This window comes from Chroicocephalus ridibundus, chromosome 4 (assembly GCF_963924245.1).
Source record: "Chroicocephalus ridibundus chromosome 4, bChrRid1.1, whole genome shotgun sequence".
In the NCBI taxonomy this organism is placed as follows: Eukaryota; Metazoa; Chordata; class Aves; order Charadriiformes; family Laridae; genus Chroicocephalus; species Chroicocephalus ridibundus.
The window spans coordinates 30,683,152-30,698,997 of record NC_086287.1 but is presented as its reverse complement, the minus strand read 5'-3'; the positions used below and the strand labels follow the sequence as shown (position 1 = coordinate 30,698,997).

At 40.5% G+C, this 15,846-nt stretch overlaps 1 protein-coding gene and 1 long non-coding RNA gene across 3 annotated transcripts in view; one reads left to right on the top strand and one right to left on the bottom strand.

The window, feature by feature from the left end:
* The window catches only part of SLC25A21 (solute carrier family 25 member 21), a 259,335-nt gene extending 247,779 nt beyond the window's left edge, over positions 1-11,556 (bottom strand). For both annotated transcript variants that reach the window (XM_063332193.1, XM_063332194.1), the window contains exon 1: positions 11,348-11,556. In XM_063332193.1, coding sequence (XP_063188263.1) covers positions 11,348-11,414 — 67 coding nt within the window. In that variant the 5' untranslated portion in view covers positions 11,415-11,556. The remainder of the gene's footprint in view (positions 1-11,347) is intronic.
* Positions 11,203-15,064, top strand: LOC134514399 (uncharacterized). The gene is made up of 3 exons (XR_010070721.1): positions 11,203-11,372; positions 12,990-13,156; positions 14,265-15,064. It is a non-coding gene; the product is annotated as an uncharacterized LOC134514399 (long non-coding RNA).
* Positions 15,065-15,846: the final 782 nt, after the last annotated feature.

Genomic DNA, 15,846 nt, shown 5'->3' with positions numbered 1-15,846 from the left:
TACATTTTAAGTTCTACTGTAGTCTTAAACAAGTTTGGGCGGAAGGTATAAATGACATGGTAAATTTGCTTTTGAATTCAAGGAACTTTTAAAGAAGTCTGTTTCCCATTTAGCTCTCCAACAAGAAACAATATTTTCATTTGTAAACATACTGTTTCATAATCAGACATTTTGTGCTTTTGAGGATCCCATGAAATAAAATCTACTGAACTCTAATAACTATTTTTTAAAATAAAGCAGTACATTTTCAACATAAATCTTTCAATACTCTCTGCACCCCTCCACAATGTAACATATAAGGAAAGATTTTAAGGAAAATTTGATCTAGTGTCCAAATATAACTTTACTTTAAACATGAGGTCATCTAAACATCTGTCTCCAATATATCCCTAGGGATTTAAATCAAAAGTCTGCTAAACATGTACAATCATTTTGAAAATAAGTAACAGAACAAATTTAGTCTTGATTATGATTATTATGCTTTTTTAAAAGGAAACATTTATTCTAATACAAAAAGTCTGAACTAATTTAAACTTTACGGACATTAACTTAGAAGAGTTTCATACTCTAAATAAGACATTTCTTTCCATTTAGTCTAGTCTCTAACAATATTAATTGTTTTATATTTGCAGAAATCCCATATGCTTTCTTCTGCCCTTTTAGATATGTCTAAAGCTGTATTTCTTATCATATTAAGAAATATAATTTTGCAGAAAGGACAAAAGTTTGCTGACAAATCAGCAGAAAAGATGGATTTGTTTCCTTTTTGTCATCTAGAATTGTCATCATCATACTTCACACTAAGGAAGAATATGCCAGATAAAGCATGTTGTATCTTGATACTTGTTTTCTTCACTGCTTAGGAAAAAAAAGCACAGTAGAGGCTGTTTTAAGCAAGGACTGTCTCATTACCCAGTCAGCATTACAGTTTGGCTATGTAAAAATTTTTACTAACAGGTATGATGAATAAGTGGCAACCACATCTTCCCTGCTTAATTCAACAACCCCAACACCATTCAGAATCCTAATCCCATTTAGGAGAAGCGAATAAAGCTCTCATCCATACAACACAATACTTTAAAACTCCCATTGCTTTGGCTTTTTAACCACAGACCCTGAAACGAGTGAAGAGCAGGACTCTGAGGACTCTCAGAACTCCCAGGTTCTTCCAGAAGTCTTTTCTTCTCAAAATACTCCTGATTCCTTTATCTAAGCACTCTTTTTGATGAGGAACTGCAGTCTAGAGATGGAGACTACCAAGGATATGATCGCAGAAACATCGAAAAACGGTGCTGGACACAATGTTTAGGATGTGCAGCATGAGCAAGGCAAACACTTTTGTTCACATTTTTATGCAATTCTGACAAAACTATGGTGTATATACTCTTACAAGACCATGTTGACCATGCATCTATAATAAAGCACTGTTTTGGAAAACAAATTCTTCTAACAACCTATAAGCAGCCCAGTGCTTTGTTTTCTACTTGTTACCACAAGGTTACATTAAGCATATGTTTATATACCATCACATACAAGGCAGTATTGCAAACCTTCCTGTAGAGAAGATATATATAACCAACCTAAAAAAGGCTAGTGTGTCATCACCAGCCTCAAGCATTCACAACCTCATGGCTCAGACCCCAAATTCATCTAAAAATCATGAGAGCCATCTTTAAACTTTGGTTTTTAGGTTCTTAAAGCCTTTACAATTCATCATTTCAAGCTTTAATGCCACATCACTGAAGATAGGTTGTTGTGAGGGGGTTTTTTTTTGTTGTTTTTTTAAAATTTGAGTTTTAATCAAACTCAAGTTTTGAAACTAAATCACATAACTCCACAAGCTGGAAGATACAAGTATCACAAAACCCATAATAAAGAGTTAAATTTGGTTTCTGTGTATATGATTATGGCAGTTAGAACCATCAGTTGGGTTTGGGGTTTTCTGTTTTTGTTTTGGTTTTTTTTTGTTTTGTGTTTGTTTGGGTTTTTTAAACCATGCCTTTCATGTTTTACCAAGTTCAGCATGCTATCTCGAGTCAGCTGAAAAAATAAAGTTGAGCAATTTTACTATACATTCAAAACATATACTAATTTTGAAAATCAAACCTCTAGCTAAATATTAAAAAAGAATTTTTGGTAATAGAAAAATAAGTAAAACTTTGTCACAAAACCCCTTAAAATTAGCTCTAAGAGGAAGTAAGATAAATGCTGTAAAGAATTTTCTCAAACTGAAAGTACTGCTAAGGCTCTCCTTTTGCTTTTGGGAGTGTTGCTGTTTGGGGACACCAGTCACACGTCAGCACACTTCAGTATAATAAAAACAGCAAAAAGCCCAGGAAACTAGGATAACACCCTGAACTGGGAAATGATCCATTGACTAAGGGCTGAAAGATGACCCATAAACTATGTTTCCTGCCAAAAATTGGCAGATTGAAAAGGATCCAGAGGAAAAACAAAAGCAGCTGTTAACAGTGTAGTTCAATGACTGAAAAGCAGATCTAAAGGCTAATTACCCCTGTGTTTCCTTTCCCCTGTATGGGCGGGACTTAACAACATTCAGAGTTTCTAAGATATAACCATATTTTCTTATCAGAAAATCACCACTATAGACAGTTAAAGACACTATAGACAGTTAAAGCTTTAGATGTTTCAGATGTTGGTGAAATTATATCTAATCATAATGAGCCCCAGGACAAGACATACTGCAGGAAAAATGGCAGGTACTTGTCCTGCAACTATTCCACTTCAAACACAACAAAAGCAGTTGACTTGTACTACAGACTGTCAGCACAGAGACTATTATATTATAATGACTGATGTTTAACGCTTTCTTGCATAAATGATAATAAGGCATGAGAGGGTGAAAGCTGATTATAGAAAAAGAGTATTGATTTGTTTTATCCATCAACAGGACCAGTGATGGTTTCTACAAGCAGCAAATGACAATTCATCTCCTTAGAGGGGAAAAAAATTAATTCTACATTTTCAACTCCAGTTGAAGCAGAAAAGATTTAAGGCCTTTATGAATCAAGATGCAGATACTTGAAAATACTTAGAAGCATCCCTATAATGAAACCGTTGTCAATTCTCTCCATTCATTACAATATTGATTTTCAGCACTTCCAGGTTCTAGGAGTCACATCACTATCTGAAGAGGCAGCGGTTTTTCATACTTGTCTTTAGTTCTTTCAGCACTTTTAATTCACATCAACCTTAATCATAATACTTAGGCCAGTCTGAGGAGTTTAGGTTAATATACCCATTTTTCAGAGAGAATTTCAGAGTCAATCGTGTAACAAATGAGTGCTTCCAGTCTCAGTGGTATGATTTTGAGTGTCTCACACCTTGCTAGCTTGAAATAAGAAAGAATGTTCACAAGTATAAGAAGGACATCCAAGGTAACGTCACAGGAAATGAGCTACAGTTACAGGAAAATTGGTAACACCACTTAACAGGCAAAATTCCCAGATTTGCTGCACAGAAGTAATTAGCACCAGTTTTCTTTCTCCTTCCTAGAACGTTGACACAGAAATACATGGACTGCTATCAAAATTCTATACATTAGAATTTTATTCTTATTACATAATTAGCCTTTGGGTTATGACAATTTAATATGTATTTGAACATGAACATTGGTCACTAAGCACAACTGATGAAACAACAAAGACAGAACTGAAAAGTTTTTCTTTGCCCTAATATAATCTTTGCTCACAAGAACTTGCATCAACTTTCAGAACTGCCTCTGCAGCAAAGCATTTCTGCCTTTACAACAGGCGTGCTCCAGTATTAATTATTTTGACTACCTATTTGCTTTTCCATGTAAAATATGTACTATTCTTTAACTTGGAAATCTGACAACAAAATATTTAGAGTTTGTTCTGAAAAAGTACATCTTGTTAAGCTTTTATGCTCTGCTTTATGTCTCATTCCTGCCAATACCTGAAAGAAGTTAACATAGGCTTACAGCCACTTGTAACACAGCAGTCTTCACTTCATTTATAGATGGGCATTGAGAGTTCAAAGATATTTCTGCAATATCACATAAAATATATGGTAAAATTAAAATCATGAAGACACAAAATCCTCACTCTGTGGAAATCAGTAGCTAGTTGCACATGAATTCCACTGGACCAGAACTTTATCCCAAGTTCGCTGATTTATACGTACTGTCTTAGCCTTAGGACCATCTTTTGACCTTTACCAACGATATATCACCATTTACAATTTTTGCAGTTGATTCAAGGAAAGTCAAATTCAGTGCCATTGGTTTTGCAGTACACTTATGAAATCAGCATTTATTGATCATTATTTGTTTTATATCTTTAAGCTTTGCTTTCACATATTATCATCCAAAGTGACATATGCTGATCTTCTCACCTGCAACAGGTTCAACAGACACTTTTATTCCTCTCCCACCCATAGGAAATACCACATTTAGCATCTTTTTGTAGTATTACACTGCCATCTTGTGGGCAATAGAGCAAATGAGTACGAGTAACTTCATTACTCGTTTTTGAGGTTTGGGGTTGGTCGTTTGGTCGGGGTTTTGTTTGGCTTTTTTTTAAAAAAAAAACACGAAACATGTTATACTAAAAGCAGTAGAAAACGTATACCCTTTCTCAAAACCCTCATGCTTTCCCCAGTGTTTCTCTTGGAACAAAGACAGAACAGGACTGATGAGTTTGCTGCAGGATGCTGAAACCAATGGTGAGTATCAGAACAAGGCAACACTAGCTTAGTTTGAAATTTAACCCCCAGGTTCAACAAGTAGTTTGTTATGTGCAATTTCTAAGCCCACAGACAAAAACTTCATCTTTTCAAGGTCCCAGTTTCTACAGTAAGTACTAAGCACGCAACAGGTATCGTGACAAGTTAAAAGTTATGAAGAGTCTTAGTTTGTTTTTGCTACTGTCACATAAATGTCTAACAATTACTTCTTCATATCTTAACCTCCACAGAAACACTATTACATTTAAAAAAACACATTGCATGAAACACATTGAAGAGTTCCAAACAGGTGTTCATAACTTCTCAGTACACTGCAATGACTTGATCAAAAAACATCAGTTCACCATAAGCACTACATACAGAGGTTTTCATTTGCTCCATTTAAACTAGAAGCATACTGCAGGAATACTGTTTTTTCAAATTACTAATTGTCTGAAAATTTATAGGAATTTTGCTAGCTGCCAGATTTGCATGTTCAGCACAGTGTATGATAGCCCACAAGGATTTCATTAGTTCCCACTAAAATTAAACAAGGTTTTCTGAGACAACCCCACAACACCTTTAATTAAGGAAGATGTATATGAAGCAAATATTCCAATCTGTCTTTCAGATTCAGGGGTGAATTTTTAGTATTATCAGCTAGTAGAAAAGGGGAGGCTCAGAGACTGAAAAATGTTACTTACAAAATTAAAGTTTGAAATGCTACAGTAGGTTGGGAGATACTCTTAAAAATTTCTGCTGGGGAATGTCACAAGGTAACTGCCGCTGGTTCCTTACATAGCATTCTGCATACCCTCAGCTACCTGGCTGCTGCACTGGTCTTCAGCATGGATGTACGTTCTCATGGGATGAAAAACATTATTTTACCTGGTTTTCAAGGGCTCAGAAGACATGGGTCAGCAATTCAACAATACTGACTTCAAAACTAGCACCAGTTTCTGTGAGCTTCCCAAGTGGCTGTTCCTTATTCCCAGGGACCCACTGAAGTCATAAACTGCCCTGAATACCATATTCCCCTCTCTGAACTGTATAATGGTGAAAGCCATAGGGATTGCATTGACTTTGCAAAGGTATTTCACATTTTCTTTTCAGCATGTTTTGTAAAACACAGCATGAGGGGATGGTTGAGCAGAAACAGATAGAAATCTTCAAGCCTTAACTTCCTGACTGTTCCTACATCCTCCAGATTCTTAGGAGCATACTTAAGGAGGTTCAGGATATCTGATCTCAGGTTACAAACACTTAACCTTCCTTTGCCTTCTCTTCACTCAAAGTTCTCCTCAACATATTGCCAACTAAGCAACTCCCCTCTGAAGCTTTAAGTCCAACCACAGGTAGCACACTATCAGTTTCTCAGCCTAGTAGAGAAAATTGGCCTCACTGGTAGGATCAAGTGTGTTTCCTTGGAATACTTTAACCTGTAGTATTAGTTTCAAGAAAGCATTCTATTTGACTGCTTACCACCCTTAGCTTTTTAATAGAAGCGGTCTTTGTTAGCATCCAAAATGCCAAATACAGGCAGTGAAAGACAACGAGCACATACTGTAGTCTTAGATATTTCAGCCTTAAAAGACTTAAGAGGAAGGTTTAAGCACTTTAAAGTATTACGATTTCAAGTCAAGATAGTTACAAGGTTTAGTTAAGTACTTAGCTAGTTGAATTACCTCTGAGCATTAAGTGATTATTTTAATCACATGTGAATGCTAATTGCATGGCTTAAAAAAAGAAAAAAGCAGCTAAGAAAACATAGAACACTCATCCTAACTTTAATTCCCAGAAAAGCATCAGCAAAATAATCAAAACAAGTTACTTAAACACCTAGCAGGGGAAAATAAGAAAAAGGGAGAATTAACCAGTTTTCCTGCTGTTTAAAGTGCTTCCTGTACATCTATCACACTCCCTCTCCTATTCATAGGGACCAAATAACCTGAGGTGTTTCGCAGAGTACGATGGCTAGCATACCTTGTAGTGATGTTCATCTGCCTAATGCCCCTGGTCATTGGAACACCAAACACTGTTTTTAATATTTTATCTGCATCCAACAGTCTTACTTTGACAATTGGCCTTTGTGCTTATAGATCTGATTCAAAGGAGTTGCTGCTATCCAGGATAATCAACTCTGTCTACTCCTGAAATAAAACACCTCTCACAAGAAAAGGTTTGGACTTTCAAAGAAGCTTAAGAGAATTAGACTCCAAAATCCTATTAGATTTCAATGCAGCTGGAAACCTAACTCTTTCCAAAAAAAAAAAAAAAATAAAAAAAATCGAAGCCAAGAGGTCCAAAGAGGCAGAAACCCCGCTGTTCCATAAAATAGGAAGAATAGGGGGAAAAGACCAGCTCCAGTTATTCTTACAAAGTAATTTTTTTTTAAAAGGCTCATTTTATTCCGACTCTCCCATGTTCATTTTGCAGTAAGAGAAAGCCAATAATTCACATTCATTTATTAAATGGAATTAGGAAGAGAAACACACTGAATTACAGCAGAAAAGTACTTACAGACCAGTTCAATATTGCAGATTGGAAAAAATATGTCATCTTTCTGTTTATCACCTACTACATATATTAAGTCAATTCTTCAAAATTTTAACTTCAAAATTAAAACTGTTTATATCTTATTTATTTGCAAGTGTACGGAAGCAAGAGCAGCAAGCATACAAACTAAATATAAATGAAACTATGTTACCTGTGTGTTTAGCTAATTGTCTCCATCTGCAACCTTTTGTTATTAAAAAACAAGAATATACCTATACCAAGTAGCAGCATCCTAAAACCTTCGGGGTAACGATATTCAGCCAAGAGTCATCTGTGCAATTGTTTACAGTGATACTTTGTAATTCAAACTCACTCAGAACTCTTACAAGGATGTCTTGGCAAATCAACCTGGGTATCACACAACATACTTTGCAGTATTCTGTTCCTCTCTATAAGGATAGAGGACTATTGATTTTGTATGCAACACTTATTTTAATTTCTGCCTTTTCCATGCAGGTGGACAAAACAAGGATTTTTTTGATCCTTGTGAATTATAGAAACAATTCTTCCTGTGACTTGAACCATGCATTCACTGGACTTCTCAAATTGCCTTTTGAAGAATTACTATAAGTCTAAGGAAATAAATTTAGATATTCACAATTTGTTCTTTCCCCAGTGATTGTTACAGTTTAGAGAATTTATTTTCTTTTTTTCCCCCCTTATAAATTCCACACATGCCTTAGTTTACTAATTAACCACTAGAGAAAAGGATTATGTCTGTAGTTCACTGTACTAGAATGGACCAAACTTACTACTGAGGTGTCCCAATTACATTTCAATCAAAGTCCTGTTCCTTACTATTGTCATACACCCAGGCAAGCAAACAAAACCAAGTATTTTCAATAATGCTATTAACCTCCATTCAGGAATCTGAAAGATGGGAGCAAACTGAATGCTAGCAGAAAGAACATAAACCAAGACCAAGTAAGGCTTTGTTCATATTTAAGATTGATTTCACCTTCAGGAAGCAGAGCTTTCAGTTTAATTTAACTTCATGTTAAATTACGAGCCATGTGGGAGCAGATGCAGCCCTTGGCACAGGCACAAGTAGGCACGAGATCCTGTCATGCTTAAGTTTTACAGTTCAATTACAGCACAGAGCCATTCAAGTTTAACTTAGAAATACCTCAGATAGCCAGTGGTATGCTTAAATCTTTTCCTTTACAATGCTGAATACTTTCATTTCTCCTTCCTTCAGCAGGCCAGTATCTTCCATTTTATCAGTCCTGTAGACTAGGGGTCATGCTTGATTTCTTTCTTTCCCCTTCCCCTGTCTTTATTAAGTCTATGAACAAGTCCTGTCATCTTCCATAAAGCTTCAAAAATCCCTTTCTTTCTGTTCTGACAGCTTAGGCTTATCTCTAATCATTTTCCACTCGACCTAGCAGAATCACTTCTTATCAGATCGTTTGCATCAGACATGCAGATGCTAAATAACCTCTCATTTTACTTACGCAGACAATATTTCTGACCCTTCAGTTACACCTATTCTGCAGTGCAGTTCATTGCCCAACTGCCTTGCTACTTTCCTGTCATTGTTTTGACAAAGACACCAACTTACAGCACCTTTCTTACAAGCAGCTTCATACATTCCTTGTGCTTAACTAGACGAGTTAAGATGATCAGAACTTCTTAAAAATCTAAACATTAGTTCACCACAATGTTGGGTTGGGTTTTTTTTACCAGTTTCCTTCTAAATACCAGGCTGTGGTACAGGTAGGAAAGGCAGGCTAGGATATCTGTGACATTCAATGAGACCCATAAATATGACAAAGCACCTATAAGAGCCCTATGTCCTTCTGCAGAAGCAGCCAAAAGCAATATAGAGGGTATCTAAAGTGATACTGGAAAACTAAGTTCAGACAACCAGCTCCCTCACTAGGATGAAATACTAAGTACACTGTCAACAACTCACACCATCCATCCCTTCCTTTCTTCTTCCACCTTTTCTGTATTAGATCCACACTTGCCTGAGATATTTAACCTTTAGGCTGAAGACCTCAAAGCTACTGCCTTCCTCTTCTATCTTCTCTATAAATCACCAAGAAAAACACTCAACAGGAGTTTTAAGCATCTGTCAAGCAAGTTTTCAAGTTTAATCCATTTCCTGCTAATACCTTAGAACTCCACTTTGAGCCAAATGTTTACCAATCCCTCTGGTATAATTTTAGTGTTGTTCAGAAGTAGAGAACAGTCCTTACTGGTTTATTTCAAAACCAATGAGTAGAAATTCCTCTACAGATTTAAGGCTAGTGATGGATGCTGCCGGCCTGTCTGGAAACCAAGCAAAAGGATGCAAGCACCTTTTAACAGTATACCTCTGGACTAGATTCAACAGGCTTCCCATCTTATACCTTAGAAGAGCGTTAAGTGCAGATCAGTTGTCTCCTTGAATTGAGACTTCTCTCACCTTAACACTTATGCCTACTAGATCAGCAAACAGTTTTCATGCTGTCTTTTCACCACACAACCCTCAAACACACTCACTTTCCAGTTCTAGTCCTTCTGTAAAACTTTGCCTTTATCTAAATGACTTTTCTTTCCACCAGTGTGTTAGCCAAACTGTCCGTACTTCTATGAACAAAGAGAGCCTGTAAAGAAAACAGGCTACTGCCAGAGGATGGGAAGATACCGAGTTAAATCGATCTGAATCACTAAGGCATGGGCCCTCTGCTATAGGCAGATAAATTTGTCATCTTGCAAAACATCTAGTTGCAAAGCACCTCAGTATCCCTTCATGTATGAAGAGCCTTCAACAGGCTAGTACAGATTAAACCTTTCCTTTTTCTGCTAAGGGATGGGTGGGGATGGTACCAAGCAGAATCTAAAAAAGCTTTAGGATTTCCAAGGCTGCAAGAGAGCTACGTAAACACCATCATACAACACACTGGAAGGGCCAGGACAGCCAACCTCTCCACTTCTGCTGTGACATCTCTCTGTGCCAAAGCAGAAGGCTGAAAACAAAGGACACGCAGAGTCACGGGCATAAAAAGGAAGTGCTCAGATGTCTGTTGGTGGCAGGAATGCATAAAAGTGGATTTAGGGGCAGCAGGGGAATTAGAGGGAACTGAGCATCAGCTCACATGCAGTGTCAGGGTCCCACAGTACTCACCCAGAGAATTTTGCTTGTGCCAAAGCATTATGTAAGACACAGCAGTGTTACCATGTAGTTTTCCTCTTAATTAAAACATAACACAGCAAACAGCATTTTGATCCCGGAAGAGACACTAAAGAACACTTAAAAGCACACTACATAGTTGAAATCCTAACAGGATTTACATATATACACTGAAAAAGCAGGATATTTTGTAAATATTCCCTACAAGACAGGCTGACATAAATATTTGAGCTTAATTCTGATTTAGGGAAAACAAACTGAAGAAATTAACTAGCAATGCTTTCACTGCTAAGCAGATGCATTCTGTTTTGATATTTGTCCTTTGCAGTACAAATAGTGTGATGAATTAGCAACAGCGACATTCCTAAAAGCATTAGCAAACAAACAGAAATACATTTCCACTGCAGCCCTGTATTGGTTTCTCTGTAAGGCAGCAACAGGGGGAAGGCATTTGAGAAGGGGAACACCACTTTCTGTCCTGCATCAATGCACTGCTGGCAGATTGCAAAGGCTGGCATTAAAATTTATTGTGAAAGTTACTGGCTCAGTCAGCCTCGAGCAAGGGAAGCCCAACTGCCACCCACCAGGGAGGCTGTGGAGGGGACACCCATGGCTCTTGCGGTTGAAGGGGGCCTCCCTGCCGCCCTTATCACCCGAGGGGCTGTCAGGGCGTGTTTGGCGGAGATACACCGCAGAGCCGGGGAGGTGCCCCTTCACCATCCCCCGAGCAGAGTTACAGAAGTTACGGCCGCGGCCCGGCCGCGCCGCTCCCGCCCCCGGGACCCCTCAGGGGCCCGCCCGCGCCGCCCGGCGGAGGGAGGAGCCGCCACCGCCGAGCCAGGCCGTTCCCTGCCGCCGCTCCTGCGCCTGAGGAGAGCGGCGAGGGGGCGGCGGCGCGGCTCACTTCACCTCAGCTTGGCGGGCGACGGTCAGACCCTCCCCGCCCGGGAGGAACGCGCCACTTACCCGCCGAGCCTCCGGCGACGATTTGGTGAGAGGCCTCCTGCAGAAAGTTCCCGGGCTTCCGAGCCATCCTCGCCCGCGCCGCGGCGAGAGGCAGCTGGCGCCTGGAGAGCGGCTGCTGAGACGGGGCGACTGGGCGCTGGGCGGGTTGGGAAGAGCCGGGGGGAGGCGGGAGCCGCGGTTATCTGCGGAGCGGGGGGGGCCGCGGCAAGGCCGGGGGGGGCCGCGGCAAGGCCGGGGGGGGCGGGGGCGCGCAGGTCGGGCCCCCGCGCTGCAGCCTTTAGTAGCCGGCGGGCAGAGGGCGGCCGCGGGGCGGGCCCGGGCTCGCAGCTGCTGGCGATTACGGCGCAGAAGATGGAGCCCTTCCTGATCGCTTCCAGCCGGGAAGAGCTGGGGCGGCCGGCGCTGGGATCGCCCTCGCTGGGGCGGGGAGGCAAGGCTTGGCGGCCTGTCAGCGAGCTGACGGGGGAAAGGCCTGTCGTCTCCTCGGGCTTGTGCCGTTTACTCCTCGCTTGGGAGACGGTGCCACACAGCACGCATTTGCAGCCCTGCTGCCCACCGCCACTGGGACCCAGCCAACACCCGCAGATCCCCTGGTGATCCGCTTCTAGGAAGGGTCAGTAGTGCCGTTTGGCCACTGGCTGTCTTTCTTTTACTGGCATACTGTTCTTTTAAAACCTTTAGACTTTGGTTCCAGCTCTTTGGTGTTCAAAGGACACGGGTATTTTGTCACATGGAGAGTTGCTATTGCATGTGTTACGCGCACCTATTGGCCCGTGAAATAAAGTAAATGAAACGGTGCCAGGGCACGGGCTGGAGCGCTGGGACACAGTCAGTGCTATTGCTGACAGTCCTCAACATTGTTTTCACCAAGGCCAAACCGTGCTTTTCCAGAAGATGCCAGGGTACAACGTGGGGGACAGTATGGGCTCATCCCCAGAGGCAGCACCAATGAAGGGGAAGTCAGTTCAGCTATGTGGATGCAGAACACACAAGGAAGTTTATTCTCAGGGCCAGCGAACAGGCATAGATCCTTTCTGTTTACTAGTACATGGTCTTTTTGACTTAGAGCCAGATTCAAAATGATGCTTAGGTTAATAAACTACAGCTTTAGCACTTAATCAACAACTGAATACCTAAATGTTTCTATGGATATGGAGCCTGCAAAAGTTGGGAGCAGATGCAGTATTGCAGGTGGTCTTTTATTTTCTCTGCTGTATCACTGACCCTGCTCTACTAGTGAAACCCCTGGTTACCAACATCTAGCTGCAAAGATTTTTTCCTTGTCTCCACTTCTCTTCCGCCTAGCATTGAAACACCAGGGTTTCTCATACTCTTCTCTCTATCCTCCTTTTGCACGTAGCCCACAGCCTCTAGCAGCCTCTTTCTTACCCTGAGGGAAGGCTTGTCCACTCTGAGCTTGGCCTTTGCTTCTTTTCTAACAATCAGGGGTACATACAAGCTCAATTACATTGGTTTCGGGGAGAAAACAGAGCTACTGTTGATCTCAAGGGCACGTTTATTAGAGTTAAGAAGACGGATTTAAGGAAATGGCTCTTGAATAAGGTACTAGACTTTGTTTAACCAGTCACATGGATAATTTGGGATTAATTTTATTTTATTTTTTTTGTTTTCTTGCTAACAGCCCTAGAGCATTAACACAGACAAGATATTAATTTTGAATCAGAAATCCTTCACATTATCTTCAAAGTGATTCTGAATTCTGAATACCATGTGTGATCTCAAGCATCTTGAAATAGAACTAGGAGGCTAGATTTGCTGTCACCTCTTCAAAAGAGAAGGAAAAGAAAGGTAGCTTTTACATCCTTATTTTTTAACTTCTCTCCCCTGAAAAAAAGACAGACTGCTGTTGCCTTACAAGGGCATCAGTTTATGCTAAACGCAAGGTGTAGATAATTTGTAACTAGGTGCATTTATGTATTCCTGCAACACAGCTATCAAAGGCAAATGCTGGTACCTAGTTCTTTCTCTATTCCTTAAGAAACATATTAAGTTGGATCTGTTTCTTTTGTCTGAACAGTATATTTATGCACTATTTTCCGTGTCTCAGATAGGTATTCAACTGCAGTCTGCTGTCTATATACATTTTAGTTTAGTAAGAGAGGGGCTTCCATATGTTCATTTAAAGCCTCTGAGGTAGTGACTTTAAGGTAAAGGCACAGTGAGTTCTAGGCACACCAGAGGCATTGTACTAAAGTTGGGATGTTATGACTCTGACTCTAGGAATATATGTAGCACAGCAGAGTTGAAGAGAAGATATGCTGGTTTTCCCTGCCCTCCAGCCCTGAAAAGGTACCTTTAAGGTACAAGAGAAATCTGCATTTGTTATAATAATACCACATCTTTCCCTCAAGGAAAAGGGAAAAAGTTGAGGATAAAGTCCATTGTGAAGAAAGGCATACTTGACTGCTATAAAAGTGAAGATGGAAATACCTAAAGTTGATAGGAAAAAATAGCATTCCGATGGATGGAATTCACATAATCAAAGAGATTAATTAATAAATGAAAAAAAAATATTTAAATAAAAGACAAAGTATATTTTAGATTGGGATTAAAATGCCATTATTTATTTCATAGAGGCAGAAAGCAGTCCAGTAAGAGACAATTTGTTTCAGAGAGTGTTGTGAAAGAGAGAGTTCTCAGATCACAGCTCTCCAGATTGGATGGATGGAAATACAAAGGTTACTATTATGCTGTTGGTGAGAAAATAATGTAAACCTATTAGAAACAAGATTATCTCGTTTAACTGTCCACCTCATTCAGAACCTTTTTTTCTACCAACAAAACCACAGTAATTTTTACAGGAGGAGCATTACGAGAAGGAAGGATCCTGCAACAGCCTACAGGTGGGTTTTGTGCATAAGGTTCTGAAACTGAAGCGTTTTCATTCCCGTTACAGGCATTTCTGGGAATCATTCATCAAACCTTTCCAAACACGTTTTCCTGTTTTGAGAATGGATTGCAGGTGCCATAGTATTTGGAAGCAAAATCTTCATAAAAGTGTCTTTGGAAAAGCATTTTCATGCAGTTGTTAATACTGTTCTGGTATGTTTGTTTACAGAGTGCCTGGGAGTATTTTGGGATAAGTTAGCAACAAATGTTGCTAACTGAATAGAGGTTCCACACTTGAAAAGAAATGTAGCCTTTGGTAATTTAGTACAAAGATTAGAGAAGAACAATGTTTTTATTGCTACTGAAAAGTAGGGGAACACAGGAAAGACTTGGAGACGTGTTAATAAAGTGTTAAGACTGAGACCATAATTTCAAAAGAATAATATTCAGCTATAAAAATCAGTTATATAATTTGCATGGATCAGCAAATAAACAGTAACTTGAATTCTTTGATCTATGTATGAGCAGAGTGGGGATTGCTGTGGGAATACAGAATAACTCCCTTAAATTAATAAACATCGAATGTGCTGACCTTTAAGTAATTAAAATCTCAACTTCAATGTTTCATTAACATTTGCATTAGATCCCTTGGTTTGGCTCTTTGAGACTGCTGCTCAATAAATATAGCAGGATCATCAAGTCTCCAGTGTTCTGTATCATCAAAAAGCAGATGCTGAAACATCACTACTTTTTTGTTCCAGAGATCCCTGCGCAATGTTCCCTTTGATGCAAATAGCAAATCTAGTGTTAAGGCGGACTTGCTGCAGTAGTTCAACAGTAAACAGAATTTGGAGTTGATCAGAGGGTGATGAAAATGGTTGCTCAGATTTGTTTTCTGCAGGAGGTGTCACTGCAACAAAAAAAGAAGGTTTACATGAAAAAAAAATGAAAAAAGAGCGCTCAGAGGGTGCATAATTTACATAGAATATGTTTACAGAATAGCATAACACCTACTCCTTAAAAAAAAAACCCAAACTCTGATATTGTTAAGAAAATGTTAAGTTCGTCTCACAGTATTCAAACTCCAAATCTGTTCACCTCAACACAATTAAATTCTCCTGCTGAAAGCCTCTTTCATGGATTGCACATCTCTCCTCCTCCATCCACCCCTCCCTAGTGCCCCGCAAAGGGCCACCTGCAGGGTGGTTTCCCAAAGCTTAGCTTCCCAAAGCTTTCCCAAAGCTTAACCCCATTTTCATACGGCCCCTTCCCAAACCAGTACATTTGGGCCACTACCTTCTCCTCCTTAATAGCCCTGGCAGGGTTTGTCTCTCCATTTGTGATCGCTATATCTCTCAGTAGGGAACACCGTGCCTGGGGCAGCGTCCAGCGCGAACCCCCCAAAAAGGAAACGACTTTTCCCTGTGCGGGGGCGCGGCGGGCAGGGCAGACGCCCGCAAACCAGCCCCTCAAACTCCCGCACCGGCAGCTCCCCGCCGGGTCCCGTACCGTCCCCCCCGCCATCGTTGCCCTTGTGCCGCCTCTTCCCCCCGCGGGGCCGCGCCGCCCCCGAGCCCCGCCTTCGGGCCGCGGCCCCGCCGCTGCGCGCTCCCGCCTGCCCGCCTCTCCTCCCGCCCCGGCCGCAGGGC